The 19,764-nt window shown below is 34.6% G+C and overlaps 1 protein-coding gene and 1 non-coding gene across 2 annotated transcripts; one reads left to right on the top strand and one right to left on the bottom strand.

Annotated features, from left to right (window-relative positions):
* Positions 1–375: 375 nt before the first annotated feature.
* On the top strand, positions 376–479 carry LOC112101325. Its single transcript, XR_002907451.1, has one exon. It is a non-coding gene; the product is annotated as a small nucleolar RNA R71 (small nucleolar RNA).
* Positions 480–16,300: 15,821 nt separating this feature from the next.
* On the bottom strand, positions 16,301–17,314 carry LOC18051296 (mitogen-activated protein kinase kinase 10). Its single transcript, XM_006445645.1, has one exon. It carries the CDS (start codon positions 17,312–17,314, stop codon positions 16,301–16,303), a length of 1,014 nt encoding a protein of 337 aa, XP_006445708.1.
* Between the last annotated feature and the right edge of the window lie 2,450 nt (positions 17,315–19,764).

Raw genomic sequence — 19,764 nt, 5'->3', positions numbered from 1 at the left:
GGGTTGTAATTTGATGGCTTTCTCATTACACCTATGGCATTGGCTTGATCTGAGTATGAGTCATGGTCATGTGGTTCTGTTGATTTAGCAGTCGATAACGATGCTATTTGTCGAGCAAGACCTTCAACCATCTCCTTGACTTCTTTAATTCCCAAAGTTGACTCGCCAATTTGAACCTCATTTACTCCCTTAATTCTTCTAGTATTCTTGATTGATCGACTCCGTTGTTGGGAATTATCCGCTTGTCGCTGGAAGAATTCCCAAATTTCTGATGCACTTTTTGACATTAGCTCTCCTCCACTTGTTGCCATTAGCTATTCTTGCACATTCGGCAATAATCCCTCCAGAAAGTATTGGCATTGGTGCCATTTCTCGTACCCATGATGTGGACACTTCAAGAGTAGCCCATTGAATCTCTCTCATGTTTCAAAAAATTGCTCGTCCTCTCTCTGGGTAAACTCCGAGATTTCCCTGCGAATAGCATTGGTTTTATGCACTGGAAAATATTTATTCAAAAATTTTGTTACCATTTGTTCCCATGATGCAATACTATTAGCAGGCAATGTATTAAGCCATGAACGAGCTCTATCTTTTAAAGAAAATGGGAATAATCTGAGTTTAACATCATCGTCTGAAAAATTCTCATATTTAAATGTTTGACAAATAGTATGAAAATCATTCAGATGATTATATGGGTCCTCATTTTCTAGGCCATAGAATGTTGGGAGACAATTTAGCACACTAGGTTTTAATTCAAAACTCCTAGCAGCTACATTTGGGTATCTTATGCATGATGTGCTCAAATTGGCTAAAGGACTGAAATAATCCTTAAATGGCCTCTCCTGTGGTGCTTGTAAATCCATTCCAAATTTATTTTTAATGTGCCTGTGTGTGCGAAGTGTTTTTTCTAATTCAAGGTCTATAGGTTCAAGATTAGGTAATAATGACCTACGACCATGCATGCAAAACAAATAAAATAAAAATAAAGATGGGAACAAAACAAATAAAAATAAAGAAGAGGGAAAAATTACGATACTAACCTTATTGCGCTATTACAACCTTTCTATAAAAATACACAAAAATAAATACGTGAAATAAATTAACTAAAAATTAAATTAATAAAATAAATAAAAAATTACAAAGAAAAATAAATTGAAAATTAAATCACAGAATTTTAAAGAAGAGAAAAAGAAAAGAAATACTATCCTTTAAATGTAGATTCACTTTTTTTTTCTTTTTTTTAATTAAAAAAATACAAGAAAACAAATAAAAGAAATTATTCAAAACAAATTAATTCTATGAATTAAAATTACTTACCTCCCCGGCAACGGCGCCAAAAACTTGTTATGCAAATTTTAATGTACTCGCAAGCGCACGAATCTATTGTAGTATAGATCAATGGTGACGAGTGTCGATCCCACGAGGAGGTGGATTTTAATTATGAATAGAATTAATTTTGTAAATGAGTGGTTGGATTTATGGTGGAAGTGATTTGGAATATGCTAAAACTTAAATTAAAATGGCGAGAATAAATTCTAAAATTGGAATTGCAATGGAGAGAATAAATTGTAGAGAAAATCTATTAAATTGACATACTTGGGTATCTGGATCCGTATCAACATGCATCATGGGCTAAATAATCCGTATTAATGCCAATTAAATCATGAGGGGGGAATCCACACCTCATGAACCACGCTCTAATCAATATGGTGCTAAGGGCTTATCGTGCCAAATAATAATAACCTTGTACTAGAGGGCCGGTGAAACCAAGGCGGTACTAGACAAGATTAGTATTATTTGTCGACGAGAAGTCAAAACATCCACAAAAACTAGAGGGGAAGAGAAAATAAATTTACCAAATTAAGCCCATGACACATGTTGAGACTTCACCTTCAACCTAAGCTTGAAAGAAAATTAGCCACTCATAATTGAACTAGGGGCAAAATGGGAATTTATTAAAATACGAAGAAAATACAAGATGGAGAGGGAATTACAGAAAACAGAGTCCAAAAATGGATTCAGAGATATCAAATTAGGGGGGGGAGGCCACCTTTTTATAGATACATGGAGTAAATCATGGCCATCGGATTAAAAACAGTTTGGACACTCAGGATTGCGCCACGTCATCAATCAACAGTATGCGGTTTGACCACGCGGATGAATAGTAACACGGTTTGACTCGGATGAACAGTAACGCGGTTTGACTCGGATGAACAGTAACGCAGTTTGGTTGAAAATAATCCAGTGTGATGCATGTACCGTACGCGAGATTTTTCGTCCACTAATATGCTGCCACGTCACCATCAACAGTACATAAGAATTTTAGTCCAACAGGATCGTGACACCTCATCAGTCAATGCCACATCATTGGTCAATGCCACATCATCGATCCGTCTATGTGAACAGTAATGTAGACAGTACCGTACACGTGAATAGTATCGTACATGTGAATAGTGCCATTTTTCCTTTTATGCTCCTCCTAAGGTTTTCGATCGTCCTGAGTTTAAAAGTGATGTCCGTTTTACCGTCTGATCTCTCCTTTATTGTGAAATGACTATAATGCCCCTAAAATACATAAAATACTTAATTAAAATAAAACACATGTAATTAAATCACAAGAAGGTTAAATACATAAAAGTAAGGGTTGTTAGTAAAACTTAAAATGTAAAATGACAGTTTTCTCCTTTATAAATATGCATTTTCTAACACTCAATAATATACTTACAAACAAATCCGGCTAGGTGACCAGTAAGGATGATTGTCACACACTTACCACTCAGAAATGAATGTCACCATGGCACTAGGGAAAAGAGTGAATTGTGTTAAACTGTCAGAGACTGGGCTTAAAAGAGAACTTTCTGATGAACAAGATCCTACAGAGAGACAAGTGCAGAGCATACTTGTTATAGATAGAGATGAACGGTTATGGAAGTCTATAGTTCTTCTAACTTAACAGAGAAAACTTGGAAGAAAACTTAGAAGGTCATGATAGAATATCTTACAGGGAAATTTTTATTTCATAAGCTCTTCTTATTACAACTGAAACATAAGGTGCCTTATATAGAAAATCATCAGGACAGGACCCCTTGAATGATTATAAACGACAAACGGCACACGCTTTTAGAAAGTAAAGCACACCTTTTTAGACTTTTACATAAGACAAAGCAAAGCATCTAAAGCTGATATTTACAGGATAAGGGACACACGAGAGTCACATGGATTGCTGCATCAAAAGCTGTGTGATGGCGACAAATTGTCAACATCGCTATCAATTTCTACAAAAGGCTCCTTTGACCAATGGAGGTTGGCATACATGCTCTCATAGTCAATGTCAGTTTTGGAGGGTGTTGAAGTAGACGGTGCTGTTTCTTGTGGTTGAGTTGGTGTCATTTGGGAAGGATCTGATTGTGACGACCAATTCTTTGAACTGACCACTGGCGTGGGCACTGTAGTATTCTTTGTTATCTAATCTTTCCAAAAAGGATTGCTCCCCAGTAATTATCACTTGCGTCTGTCTGGAGAATTCTTTGGCCATCTGTGGGTATCTTTAAAGGAACTGGTTGTTGGCAGAGTTGCTTGAGTTCTTGGATTGCTTTAGTCTGGATGGGAACCCCAAAGGGGGGATGATTTTTTAAGCATTATTGACAAATGGCTTGTGTGTCTAGCAACATGTGGAATGAAGTCTCTAAGATAATTCACAATTCCAAGGAATTATTGAATTTGTTTGCGAGACAAATCTTGATCTGGGAAATGGAGGAGTTCTTGGGCAATGTGTGGTTCAGGCTGGAAGTTTCCGTCTTTGAGAATCATTCCCGAGAAATTCAACTAAGGGCTGGCCAATGGTGCTTTTTTTGGTAGAAAGCATAATGCCATGCTTATCTACTAGGGACAGGAATTCACAAAGCAGTTTTTGATGTGAATCACGATCTTTTGAGAATAGTAAAATGTCATCAATATAGATCATGTTGTAGAATGGGTTCAAATATCTCGATCATTATCTTTTGGAACAAAGAGGGTGCTACCTTTAAACCGAAAGGCATTACGGTCCATTGGTAGTGAGCATTTGGGATACAAAATGTTGTTTTGTGATGATAAGATGGATGGATCCCAAGTTGCCAAAATTCGGCTCTGAGATCGAATTTGGAAAATATTTTTGCATTACGAATATGAACAAAAAGGGTTCTGATCTTGGGTAATGGGAATTTATCATCTTTGAGGAAACGGTTCAAAGGTTGATAATCAATTACTAACCTCTTTTTTCCTCGAAGAAGTTCTGACCTTTTCTCAACACAAAAAGCTTGACAAGCCCAAGCAGAATGGGCTGGTTCAATGAGATCTTGGGCTAAGAGTTGAGAACATTCTGCCTGTGCTAAGTTGAGATCAGAGGGTGTCATTCCCAGATGAATTGCCTTTGTGGGGTTGATATCTTCATTAAGCTTAAATGGAAGCTTAATGAAGAATTTTGGTTTTTCCATAACGGGCTAGAATGGTAGAATAGATTAAAGGGGAGAAGTTGGTTTTTGATGGAAGTGTAGGGAGGAGGTGTATCAGACAAAGCAAACAGACGTAAAACATCTGTATATGGTTGGAACATTTGCTTAAATCAGATTCCAGATGCAATTATTTGAAGTTTTTTGATAAGATGAAGAATATCAAATCCTATGAGAAGATCTTTTTCACGTAAATTCGAACCGACAATGTTTACCCAAAGGACATAGTTGGGAAATAACTGAATTCCAACTGGCTTTTGGTAATAAGATTGGTTTGGAATAACTGACAATTTGTAGCTTTGAAATATTCAGTATGGTTTTTCCAGCAATGGGAAGGAAGTGTGGAAGGATTTAACATGCTTCTTTGAGCACCTGTATCAATGAAACCAATAAGAGAGATTGGTTTATCAAATTTGGAAGGCAGCAGGTGAAGCTTGACTGAAGGTGCCTGTTGGGAAACAGAGAGTTGTTGGACTGTGTGTATGGTAGTTATATGATCAGAGTTTGAAGACTCACTTGAATCATCTAATGCAAAAGCAGTGAAATCATCATAGTCATCTTGCTCATTAAAGAGAGACTCAATATCCTCATTATATGTTAATGTTAAAAATTATGTGTTGGATATATATATATATATTTTTATTTTTCATGCTTTGTTGAGGTACACATTATCATCCTTTTAACATTATACTAATCAAATAATTTATTTGTAACTTGTCATGTATTTAACAAATAATATAAGTATTTTTAATATTTATGGGATTAAATATATCAAAGAATCATATTTCAGATGTTTTCTTTTTAAAAACCAAACAACTTCACACTTATATGCAGATATTAGGAAAAAAAAGAAACAAATATGCCATTTAGATATATACATTCAAATTCCATTTTGGTAGAACAGAACCAAACCGGATAAAAAAATTTCAATTCGATTTAACAGAAAAAAATGGTTTATATTTTTGTGAACCAAATAGGTTGTATTCAGTTTGGTTGCAAAACCTAATGGAATGCACCAGCCGACCATTTCATACAATTTTAGTTTAAAAGATAAAGAAAAACTAGCTAAAACTAAATTGATAAATCCTAAAATCTAAATCCCTAATTACTAAGCACAACATAACAGCAGCCCCTATCTCTCATGCTCACTATGACTCTCTTCATCTCCGATTACTATCTCACTCTCATGGTATCTCACTGTCTCACGCACCATCCACTGCCAGCAATCGTGATTCAATATTTTTAATAAGCTTATGATTGTGATTTAGCCACCTCGTTGCCAACGTAAGCTATTACTTTCGAAGCCTCATTTAGTCATTGCTATCACGCTAGAGAATTGGAGATTGTGTGTTGCTTTGAGAATGAATATAAGTCATCCTAAAGAAAAAATTTAAAGTTTTCCAAGTTTAAGTTTGCAGGTTTCAAAAGTTTCAATGATGTTGTCAAGCTTATAAGGAAGTTTTAAATTTATCACTAAGAATTCGAGATTTCAACGCCATTATATTCTATTGTGGTTGGTGGCTTTCAAAGATTTCTGGTGCAGATTAGGAATCCATACTATAGTAGGATTAGTTTCCTTATTATCTAAAGTTTAGGACTTTATTTTCAGTTCTAGTTTAGAACTTTATTTTCCTTTTACTTCATAGTTTAGGATAATTACTACTAATATAAATAACTCTCTCTTGTAGCCTTTATAGGCATATTTGAGTTCAACAATATTTTTAGTTTTCAAGTCTCTATGTCATTTTTTTAACGTTTAGTTAATTCTCGGTGTTCTGCAGAATCAATGAGTCTTAACCCCAAAATTCACGGTATTCTTTTGAATCAACGTGAATTTAGTTTGTTCTTTTATTCCGGTATTCTTTAAAATCAACGAAATATTTTAAAAAGTAAACTTCCACTACATTAGTTTGGTATCAGATCCCAAAGCCTTAATCTTAGCTTTCCTCATCCATCTATGCTTGCACTTTTTCCCTTTTAGCCTAGGAAAAAAACTTGAAACAAAAATGTCAACCTGTGTCGGCCATTGTCCAAGGCTGGCATTAATTTTCTGTCACTGATTCGACCGTAACCACCCCCATTCGAACAAGAAATAATCAGCCATCAAACCCAATGCAAATGCCATCGCTGATCGGCTAAAGAACGTCGGTAAATAGCTAAAACAACTGTGAAAGCCACCACCATCAATCCACTCCTCTCTACAAGCACAACCTCTCTTACCATTCCTCACCATCGATCGATGAGTTGATTGTTGGAATCAAAGCCAACACAAAACCACTGCCTTTATCTCTAATTTCTAGCCAAATCACCACATTTTTTTATGAGAACCATCAAGGGAATACCATTAAAACTTCAAGTGATCCTTTGCACATTCATGGAGGCCCAATTACAAGAGTAAGAGCCGAAAAGATGCAAGCTGCTTTAAATGGATTAATTGAGAAAATATGGATTGAAAATGCAATTCAAGATGCAAGACATCATGAATTGGGCTTGAAGAGAAGACAAGGCATTGTGGGCATTATTCAAGTTATTGGGCAGCCAAATACACAATTTGTATCAAATGCAGAAAGGTCAAATTCGAAATAAAAACTGTATTGATTGAGCTTGAAGTAATGTGCAAGCTATATACCGTTGGAAAGATAATTAAGTTAGCTTTCCAATAAATTTTACAGAACTAGATTTGGAGTTCTCTAGAAGGAGTTATGACCATTTCATTACAGCTTGTTTAGACTTGGGATTTTCAATGACTCATTTGTTTTTCAACTTCATTTGTTTGTTTTGTTTCAAGTTTGTCAATGTGTAAGGTAAGTCTACCATCAATGATGGTGGGCTAACATTAAGTTTGTCAATGATAGCATTAATTATAGTAGGCTAGCATTAAGTTTGTCAAAGATAGCATTAATTATGGTGGGTTGGTGAAGACTTTTGAAATATCCTTTGACAAACCTACTTGGAGGGTTGTTCCAATGTTTCCATTTGTATTTTTAGGATCTTGGGTTTCTTTTAGCCTATTTAAATTCAGCAACCTTGCTATGTAATAATATTAGAGATTAATGTTATTTGAATTTGAAAGATTATTCTTTCTTTGGTTCTTTTGAGAACTATGGAACTTATCAAGAATTTGCATTCTTATGGCGTTCTAAATTTAGACTTATCACTCACCTTCTCATCTATTTCTTGAGTGTGGCATCAATGTCATTCTCTATACCTTTGGTTCATGTTTTCTTAAGCATTGAGTCAAGGTTTTGTTTGTCATAAATCTGTTTAGAACTTTCTTGGGAAGTTGAAACTACAAATTAAGTGTGGGTTTCAAAGTTTCATTGTGGGATTCGCATCATTTTTTTGATAAAATATCACCACCATCATAGTCACCGACCTGCAATCTTTTAGATCCACTCATCCTTGCTTGATTTCTGACCGTCATGACCGGAAACCTAAACTTTTCCTTAATTACTCTTTTGCTTAGAATTTTACTTAATTTTTAGTTTAGACCCCAGACCTTTTTTTTAAACTAAATTGGGAAAAATGACTTTAAGAAACCCGTGGGCATGCCCCTCATGCAGCAACTTATGACTAGGATGATGTTCCTAGAGATGAAGTTATGGTTAGCACGGCATCCAAGATTGATATGTTAGCTGCACGAATGACAAAGTGTAAGAGGGGTGGAAAGTACAACAAAGGCTAATTCGTGGGCACTGAGGAAAGTGAAGACTACCAGGAGGAAGAAACTAAAGAGTTCGCTGAAGAGCTAACTTTTGATAGTAGTGGTAGTGCACAATCCGTTGAAGAACATGGTGATTGTGGACCAATGTTGATCGTAAATCAAGCACTATTCACTCTTAAAGGACAAGACAAAGACAAGTAGTTACAACAAAATATTTTTTAGACTACTTGCACAATTGGGGGAAAAGTATATCGTATGGTTATAGACTCAGGTAGTTATTAGAATGTTATTTCAGAGGAAGCTATAACTAAATAAATTTAAAAGTAGAAGCTCATCAAACTCCATACAAGCTCACATGGCTAAAGCAAGGAAATCAAGTGACAGTATTGAAACATTGCTTAGTTTCCTGGATCAATCTATAAATACCAAATTCGGTGTAATGTTGTGGCTATAGATGCTTGTCATCTATTACTATGCAGACTTTGGCAGTATGATTGAAACGTAGTGCATGATGGGAAAAGAAATACCTACAGCTTTATGTTTAACAACACTAAGATCATTCTCTTACCTAACAAGGAGCTCACTTTCAAACAAGACTTGGATAATTATTTGTTAGGTAAGAAGCAGTTTATAGATGTTGTAACAAAGATAAAGAATGTCTATATTTTATTGGTTAAGGAAAACCACAGTGATTCAAAAATACTTGAAGCTATGACACCTATATTGGAGGAATTTTAAGATTTGTACCTTAATGAGCTGCCACAATTTACCACCTCTTAGGGATATACAATACCAAATTGATTTGGTACTAGTTACTATATTACCAAATCAACCTTATTATGATATGAGTCTTACTATATTACCAATGAAGAATTAAGACGCCAAGTGGAGGAGTTAATAGAAAAGAGATCTATTCGTGAAAGTCTTAGTCCCTGTGCAGTTCTTGAACGATGTGTGTGGACTGATACGAACCCCGTCAAGAACTGACACGACCTTAATCAATTTAGTCCCCAAGATCGAATCTAAACCAAGTATTGAATGGAACCACGACCCAATGTTTAATAAAAGTACGAACCTTGGTATGTGAAGATGCCACAATTAGTTATGGATGATCTTATTGATAAGTCAAGAGTTTGAACGCCACAAAAATCCAATAAGTTCAAAAATTTGCTTAAGAACCAAATAGAATAAACTCTCTCACCAATTGCATCAAAACTAATCTATCTTTTGTTATTGGATGTGAGTACATTATATAAGGTTGGTTAAAAGAATTCTTTTTAGAAATAAATCTTAAACCAAAATCAAATTTGAATCTAAATCTAAACAAATAGGAAAAAAATTTAAATCAAATCAGAATCTTAATCAGCTTAAATGCCTTACTTCAATTAAAATGGAAACTAGGTAATTAAAAAAGATCTAAATGATTTGTTTCCCCAATAGCCTCCTCAAGAGATGAGAAAGTATCTAAAAAAGGAAAATAGTATATTTTCCTACCATAATATGCAAGCCAACTTCTTATTTCATGGAAGTGATTATTTTAGAAATTTCAAGAGCCTAGATCACGCATTTATCATGTGTGATTCCTTCAACAGGCCTCCACGAATTTGATTGAGCCTAAGTTGCTTGAATCAATCCATTAAGTGCTTATTTGAATTTCTTTGCTCGAACTCTTCCTCTTCTTCATCAGAAATAGCTCCACCAAAATCCTCTCCTATTTCTCTCTCTTCTACTCTTTCTTTACCTCGTTCTTATAAAAAACATATAGCCTCAAAAATAGAAAATCTTGTTGAATACTCGTATATTCCTAAATCTGCTCAAATTAATGAATCCCAGTTCCCTGTTATGAGTCCATATCATCTTTACAAACAAAAAACTTCTTTCACTAGAAGCATTAGAACCCTAATTTCCACAAAAATACCTCTTTCCAAAGAGTACATCCAGTCTTCATGACTTGATCAGTGTGCTCTCCAAGCCTCTCAAAGTGAACAGTATGTCAGTATGGACATACCAACAGATCTCATAACCAACTGGAAACGAGAAGGGTATACACACCTCCATCTGGGTGGTGTTAGGCTTATCCTCACTTTACATGGCAGAAAAGGCTTACCTATCACAGCCAAAATTGCTCTCCTTGACACAAGGTTTAAACAGTATCAACATGTAGTTATTGGAACGATTCTAACCACTCTCCATGCTGGAAGTGTCTTGTTGACCTTCTACCCAAATTTCAACATGTCTTTAGAAGATCCCAACCTTCCAACAACACTGAAAGTCCAAATCCAACTCCAAGGAGCAGAACAAACATCCACTTCTAAAATAGCCACACTCCATCACCAAATAGTGTATCGATTGCAAAATCATGCACTAGATCTCCCAACTGCACAAACAACCAGTGATGCACTGATGATTCTTGCAGACACAGATACAATTCCAGCCATAATCTAAATTCCCAAACAAATTCAAAAGCAAGAGTTGCTCAAACTCATGCCTTTGGAATGGCTTACCAACTATGAGCAATTCCATCATAATTCAGAACCTGTCCAAACTTCTAAAGTTGTCTTCAAGAGAAGAACAGACGGACAAGTCAAGCTGTCTTTTCAGACTCCAGACAAGCCAAGTCCAGATCCTCCATGGCTCTCCTATACTACTATGATTACAGAAGTTTTTATTGGACAAGAAACAAATCTTCCAATCTATGGATTTTCCTCATAAGGGTATCCAGTATATCCTGACAAAGTCAATGGTCATTTCCTATGGGATGTTCTAGAAGCCCATATGTGTAATCCAGATTGTCCTTGCCTGGATGATACAGATGACGACGAAGACCTTGAACTCATGAGGAGAAGGAGAAAGAAAAAGAAAAAGTCTCATATTCCTAAAACTTCATGTCGGCCCTATTCTCCAGGACCACCGGATGCTCCAAAGCCAGATCAACCTTTACCAATCTACAAAAAAGCACTCAGGCAAATAGAAAAAGAGTCCTTATCTAAGCCTGCTCCTACACAACCAAAAATCAAGTCATGCTTGATGTTTTCATCCTCTAGCCAATCATACAAAGAATCCTTTCCCTCTCTTGAAAGACATAGAGCATTCATGGCTTTGGAATTTAGAGACATCTTTCTCTTATCTGATGCCTTCCACTCACTTGAAGGTTTTGTAATTTCTTCTCCATTTTTATTGTTCTTCCGAATGAAAGGACCATTACGAACTATTTCTCATATTTCATAGTCTAAGGCTTGCAAATAAATGCTCATCTTAGTCTTACAATAAGGATAGTCATTACCATAAAAAAAATAGAGGTCTAGTAGTGGATTGACCTTCCATGAAGGTTGAGCTACTTTTAGTTGCTAAGGATCTTTTATTCTAGACGCTTAAGTTCTAATAAGAGTACCTTGCTCTGATACCAATTGAAATTTTAACTAGGCGACCCAAGAGGGAGGGGGGTGAAATGGCTTTCTAAAAAATTCTTCAAATAACAACCAATAATAATAATAATAATTTCAACAAGAAGTAAATTTAAAGAGTTAAAGGGTAGAGAAAACGAACACGATAATCTTACGTGGTTCGGTAACCCAACTACATCCACGCATCCAAGCAAACCGCGCTTGAAGATTTCTCTAACCAAACCTTACAATCCAAGGCTTCAAGATGCTTACAATTGACTTCCAAGGTGTCAATAAATCTTTACAATTCAAGATGATCCCATGCCTCTTGTCCTAAGTGTTCCCACACTTACAATCACTTCTTTTTTATGATGAAATAAAGATTACAAAGATCACTCTCCTCACAAGAGTACATAAGCAAATGATAGCTCAATAATGAATCAATATATATGAATAAGAAAATGAAAGCTCAAGATGATCTGTATGAACAACTTTAAGCTTGATAAAGATTGAAGAACTCTCTTGGAAATGAGTTTTTTTTTTTTTTTTTGGTGGCTCTTAGAAATGAGTTTGATTTAACTTTTTATAGTTTTAATAAGACAACTATTCACTTTATGGGCGTTATCAGGTCGCCACTAATTTTAAAATGAATCATTGTTTGGCTGACGTGCCAAGTTATTGTTTTAAAAAAATTTGAAACTTTTTCATAATCGGATCGCCGCTTAAAATAATTAGCTAGCCGTTTGAATTCCATAAACTCTCCGAAAATTATCATTAGCTACTACAGTGAATTGATTAGCCACTAATTTCCTAAAATTATAGTTTAGCCCAAAACTATATAAAACTTTTGAATAAATTCGATTCAGAATTGCAAACAATAGTTGTTGATTTCAAATTCTTGTAACATTTTCAATTTAGTCTATAAACTTAAAACAAACCAATTTCATAAAATCATTTTTCCTTTTAAGTATAGAACCTTCATATTATGAAAATAATGATTTATTTAAAATGTCATGAAAAATAATTTGAGCTTTTAAATACTTAATCATGCAAACATTTAATCATACTAATTTACAAGAAATGTAACAAGAGAAATTACCTAAGCTAGTACCCTTGAGACTTGTTCTTGATTTGATCAGCTTTGTGCCTTTGTCCATTTGAGTATCTTGAACTTGTTCTTACATGAATGATTTTTATCCTTCAAGAGCTAGCGAGATAGTGAAATCAAAATTCGTACAACTTTTAGGCCAACAATTAATTTACCCATTTTTCTTTAATTTACTAGTCCTATGTATGGTTTACAAATATTTTGTTTCATTTTACACTTAATGTCAGTTTATAAGTTTTATGTCATTTTTCTAGGTTTTTTTGTTTTGTTTTGTTTTTTCAATTAAGAAGACCAAATATATGATGGATTTGGAAGTAAAAAAAAAAAAATCATATCATATAAACTCTTATACAAACTTGTTTTCTACAAACTGATGCAAAATAATTTATTTCATTAGATTAAATAGCTCTTGCTCACATTATTTATTTTTATTGTTTTGTAATTTCATTCAACCTATGATGGATTGGATTAGATTGAAAATTTAAAAGTCTGTAATCAGTGGATTAGACATGGAATTACATCTATAAGTCTGCAAAAATCCATAGATTTGTAAAAAAAATATTTAATTAAAAAATTAAACTTATAAATGTGGCATTACTACTTAGTAGTAAATAGATAAGTTAAAATGTAGTATCATTATCACCATATTATATCTTATCCGATAATAATATGAATTCTCTAATATTAGTCCTAGAACCTCAATAGTTTCCTTTTTAATTTATATTTTTCCATTATGCATTCTTTGATCCATGCTAGGGAATTTTTTACTATTTTTGCCTACCACATGTTCGACATATTGCCTCTTCTATGTTTAGTGCAATACTTCGAACTATTTTTAAAGTCCATTTCATGTTAAAGTTTGCCCTATTTTACGATTACTTCTCCATTATATAAGAACTAATGTGCAATTTCGAACATTGATGCCTTAATTAATAATTGCTTCTTCTTTTCAGGTAGAAGTTATAATCGAATGAATGTTAGGCGTAACCTTTTTTTATGTTGAATATGCTGATTATTACACGTTGCGATGCATAATGGTTAGAGAAGTGCTTCCTAGAAATGCATCATCTTTCACAAAGTTGCATGATTATTGTAGTTCAGACTGTTGTTTAATGGACTTAGGCCTATAGAAACAACTAAAATCATAGAGATGTTCAAGAATATATTTCGCAAAAAATCAGAGAGAGGTAGTGTGGTTTAGACAAGTCATTATATGATATGAATCCCACAATGAAACTTTGAAACCCTCACTTAATTTGAAGTTTCAACTTCCCAAGAAAGTTCTAAACAGATTTAAGCGAAACAAAAACCTTGACCCAATGTTTAAGAAAACATGAACCAGAGGTATAGAGAAGGATATTGATGCCACACTCAAGATTTAGATAAGAAGGTGCGTGATAAGTTTATTTTGGAATGCCATAAGAATGCAAATTCTTGATAAGTTCACTAATTCTCAAAACAACAAAAGAAAGAATGATCTTTCAAATTCAAAATAACATTTGTCTCTAATTGTCTTACATAGCAAGATTGCTGAGTTTAAATAAGCTAATAGAAACCCAAGATCCTAAAAATACCAATGGAAACATTGGAACAACCCTCCAAGCATAGGTTTGTCAAATGATACTTCAAAAGTTTTCACCAACCCACCATTATTAATGCTAGTCATTGACAAACTTAATGTTAGCCTACCATTATTAATGCTAGTCATTGACAAACTTAATACTAACCTACCATAATTAATGCTAGTTATTGACAAATTTAATGCTAGCCCACCATCATTGATGGTAGACTTGCATAACACATTGACAAACTTGAAACAAAACAAATAAATAAAGTTGAATAAATAAAAGAGTGGTTGGAATTCCCAAGCCTGAACAAGCTATAATAAATTGGTCATAACTCATTCTAGAGAACTCCAAATCCAACTCTGTAAATTGGATTGGAAAGTTAAATTAATTATCTTTCCAACGGTATATAGCTTGCACATTACTACTGGCTCAATCAATACTAGTTTTATTCCGAATTTACCCTTTCTACATTTGATCCAAATTATGTATTTGGTTGCCCAATAACTTAAATAATACCCACAGTGCCTTATCTTATCTCCAAGCCCAATTCATTACATCTTGAATTGCATTTTCAGTTCATATTTTCTTAATTAATCAATTTAAAACAGCTTGCATCTTTTTTACTCTAGCTCTTGTAATTGGGCCTCCATGAGCCTCCATGAATGTGTAAAGGATCACTTGAAACTTTAATGGTATTCTCTTAATGGTTCTCATGATTATAGATATTTGAAGCTCAATATTTATAGTTGTAAAGTTTAGAGCAGAGGGAATTCTTCATAGATTATTCTATAACATGTAAAATAAGGAATCCCCTAGTAACTTTCTTCTCTCGTGTGAGCATTGTTAAAGGTTTTTTTAGGAGTAAATCAGTATTTTGATTATACTCTATGTAAAACTACGTATTATATCACTCTTACTTTTAAATAAAAAATCTTTTCCCAAATTATCATGCCCTGGCAGAATTACCGGCACTAGTCTTCCTTGTAAGTTAATCCTTAAATTTCATCTTCGTCAGCATATTCCACGTGGGTGAGTTTATTATGTTCATTCCTTTGGGTGGCCTCGAGTTTTGTCCGTTTCAGGTCCATTATTTAAATTAATAAATTTCACCTACTGATTACTTTTATTTATTCACTCGTTTGCAACATGTATATAAATGTGATACATGATTTATGGCATCTGAAGCTTGATTTGTTGTTAATTACTCTTCCAACTTTTTAAAATTCCCATAGTTTACTGCTGCAACTTTAGCTTCTGATCCTTCTGTTGTTATATTAAATCACATGGTTGCTTGCTGAAATGGATTCCATTTCAGGCGCTTTTCTAAACAAGCAGCTGGAGCCATCTAACAATCGAAACTTGGCCCCAACAAAATTTGTTTGCTCATGAGTCATATATATATATATATATATCCATTTCTTCTGTAAGACGGCTGTTCGACTTGGCATCAGTGCTTATTCAATGGTTATCTTGATTTCGTAAAATGTTAATGGTTCTAGTAAAATGGTGATTGTTCTAGTAAAAACAGACTAATCTAGATGCTCGTTTCTTAAACTTATGAATTTGTTGTCATAATATTGACTTTCTGCTCTGGTGTGCATGGCTAAAGCTGCTCTAAAATGCAAATAACTGTTCTGTTAATAGATTTTTAAGCGTTGGCCAGTTCAGAGATTCACGATGCGAAATGACTATTACTACAAGGTACAGCCACCTAAAATTTTGCTGTTACAGTCTGACTACGTGGTTTCTAATTGGGTAAATTTTAAGCTTGTTTTCAACTTAAAAAGTTAAAACAAAACTTTAATGAGATTTATAGTTTGTCCATATGAGCCAAGTGGTCATGCTTTGTGTGTGCCAAGAAATATCTAAAGCTGAGGTGTAGTGTATACCGTGATCATTTTTATCAGGATTCAAAGTCTAATGTAATGTAAATGGAATTGTAAAATGTATGTCTGGTAAAAATTTAAAACCAGGTAACTATCTGATAAATTTTAATTTATGAGAAGAATGATATTTAAGAGGGATTTAAAAAAAATAAAAAAAATAAATGGAACCTCCAAATCGGGTTCAGAGCCATGCAAAGCATATCAAATTATCAGCCCTTCAATGTTAGAACTGGAACTCCTCTTGGTGACAAAAGGGTAAGCAAGAAGCTCCTCTACAGTCCCTCTTTTCCTCCAATCCTTCTCCAAACAACTTCTCACAAATCTACGAAACTCCGGGGATGCAGTTTCTGGCATCTCCAGCCTCTCTCCAAAGCATATAGCACATATCAACGCCATCAAGTCCGGCTTCTCCCCAAAACCTATCAAAGGATAATGACCAACCAAACACTCCAAAACCACAACTCCAAGCGACCAAACATCCCCTGCGAATCCATAATCCCCACCCCATCTTTCAGAATCAACCCTTTCGGGGCTCATATATGCACACGTTCCCATGCATGCTATTGCTGCTTCACCTATATTATTATTGTTGTTGTTGTTGTGATTGTTATTATTTCGCGTTTCCTCCACAATCCTACTTACCCCAAAATCTGCAATTTTCACTTCCCCCTTTCCATTTATCAGTAAATTTGAAGGCTTTATATCCCCATGAATAATCTGCATACCATGTAAATACTGTAAACCCTTCAACACGCGATATGCCACTCCAGAAATAACATCTTCTGACAATTTTTTCCGCACTCGTAGGGAATCAAACAAGGATCCTCTCTCCATGTGCTCCATTACGAAGCAGATCTCCCCTTCAATGGTGTAAAATACCGCATGGCATTTGACAATGAACTGCGAATCGAGTCTTTTAAGAATTTCCGCTTCATGAGCCGCCTGATGGCGAATAATGGTGGAGGATGTCGTATTAAGGACTTTTAACGCATAGATTGAGTTACTTTTTTGGTGTCTCACTTTGTAGACAATCCCACCATTGCCGTGGCCAAGAACAGTAAGCTTCTTCAAGTCTGAAATGTTTTCAACGTCCGGTGAGGTACGATTACTTGTCGGAAAATGATGACGACGACGACGGAACTGATGATTAGCGGCTGTTGCTGGCAGAGATAGCGTTAGTGCTTGTTGATGTCTTCTTTCTCTCACCAATGTCATTTACACTGCTTACTTTGATTCTTGTTACACTATGTATGCTTCTTCTTCTTCTCCTCTTATAATGACTTTGTTAAATTGGAACTAAATCATCAATCAAAGAGTTACCGTTGTGAACTAACAAATTACGGGGGCAGGTGAATTTTTTTGTGGGTGATGTCAGCAGTGTTATCAAACGTGTAATGGGAAGATTGAAATTTGGATGAGAGGCCGAAACGGAAGCTAAAGCCATGAAACAGCCGATTTTTTCTTAACTACAATAACAATGTGATTTTCTTTGTGTTTATTAATTTTTTTGTGTGTGACCCTATTTTCGATGGTAGCTGTTAAAACTTCAGATTTTTTATTTTGTTAAAAAATGTTAATTATATTTTATTTTTTAAAAAAGTTTGGAAGGTAGCTGCCAATCACAACAAGATACACCGAAAGAGATGTGAACAATTTTCTTCCCTTTTCTTTATGTTTTCGAGAGTTTTATTTCACCATTTTTTCTTTTTAAAAAGAAATACTTGATTTTGGACTAAAAATCGAACTCCCTAATTTATTTTTTCCCTTGAACTCAAGTGATCGCGGACGTAAAGGGTGTTCACAGCTAATTGAGTGATGTTTAGAGAGTAACGCTTTTTTTTTTTAATATGAAAACATAATTATTCGAGGATAAAAGGTTTTCAAAAATTTGTAATTTTTAATATTTATTTTTTAGAAAGTAGGATGGTTGGTAAAGTTAAATTATTTTTTTAACCCTCTACTTCCCTTAAAATTAGGACTCGGGTGGACAGTTAAAGAAATTTACTAGAAAATCAATCGACCAAGGCCGTAATGACAAAAATATTTCCAAATTTAGATATAACGAATCATCCTACATAAAAGTTGGCATGGAATCACAAGATCTCATTTGCACATAATTCAACATTAGTGGATTGATTTGTAAATTCAAACTAATATAATTCAATTCAATTTACTATAGTTAAAATAATAATATATTTAAAATATAACTATTATTTTAGAGCTTAGTTTATTTGATAAAATTACAACATTGTACTATGAATGATTGTTTTAAGGGAAAGCGACCAAAAATTCAGGGGTGCACTTTGGTATTGTTTTAATTTTGTTATTTTTTGTTTTCCAAGAATGAAGTGTAAAATTTTTTTAGATTCCTTTTTTTAAATATATATTTTTTTTTTGGTAAAGGAAAAACGAGCCTAGCAAAGCTAAAGCTTAACAAAACGAGGGAATTAGGGATGGCAAAAATCCCCACGGGAACGGGTACCCTCGGGGATTTTCCCCATTCGGGGAGGATACGGGGATAATTTTATACCCATTTTTTTTTTCGGGGAGGGGACGGGGAAAATTTTTTACCCAACTTTTTATTCGGGGAGGGGACGGGGATGAGGTGGAATCCCCATCCCCTACCCATTTCCCCATTTTAATTTTTAATTTTATTTTTATTTTTAAAATTACTAATAAATAAATAACAAAATTATAAATATTGTTAAAAATAATAAATATCAAAATAGTTGTATGTTGGGAAAGTGGTCACCCTTTGCCAGGAATTAGTTGAAGAATATTAATTGAAGTTTTCACCAACTGTTTATTACTTTGATTATACTAGTAGTAGCTCTTCTACTAGATCTACAGGGGATTCTTATAAGAAAGCAACCAAATGGATGACAGGTTTTGATGATTATGTAAACAATGGAGATTGTGCAGTTGTTGCAGATGAATTAGATTCATATTTGGATGAGAAAGTTATACCTCGGATGGAAGATTTTAATATTTTGAGTTGGTGGAAGACAAATGCTAATAGGTATCCTACATTAGCTCGAATTGCTAGAGATATTTTGGCAATTCCAATTACAACAGTTGCTTCTGAATCAGCTTTTAACACTAGTGGTAGAGTTGTGAGCTCATACCATAACAAACTTCATCCAAGCACATTGGAGGCCTTAATGTGCTGTCAAAGTTGGTTATGAGCTTACAATAGCGGTATGAGTTTATTTTAATATGATTAATTTAAAATCGAAAATAAAAAAATGTATTAGACTATTAGTTATTCGGGGACCGGGGACCCTTGGGGATCCCCTGTTATTATTCGGGGAGGGGATGGGGATTCTCTCAAGCAATTATGACGGGGACGGGGAGGGGACGGGGACATATGCAAAATATCGGGGATGGGTATGGGGAGATTGGTCCCCTCCCCTCCCCTCCCCTCCCCATTGCCATCCCTAGAGGGAATGCAGCCCCTGAACTATCACTATGCAAGTAAACATCAACACCGGGGGAGGGGTAGGTAAAACATGGAGCCCAAGAGGGCGTGAGAGTGCGAAACTAGCAAGGAAATCTGCTGCAAAATTGGCCTCCTGATAAATGTGATGCACTAAAACTTGCCAATTGCGAGAGAGGAGCTCTTGGATGCCATTGACAAGAGAAGATGATGCATTAGTGGACAGAGT

Source organism: Citrus clementina, unplaced genomic scaffold, assembly GCF_000493195.1.
Source record: "Citrus clementina cultivar Clemenules unplaced genomic scaffold, Citrus_clementina_v1.0 scaffold_2, whole genome shotgun sequence".
Taxonomy (NCBI): Eukaryota; Viridiplantae; Streptophyta; class Magnoliopsida; order Sapindales; family Rutaceae; genus Citrus; species Citrus x clementina.
Note: the sequence above shows the minus strand (reverse complement) of the source record. Positions and strands in the feature narration are given on the sequence as shown.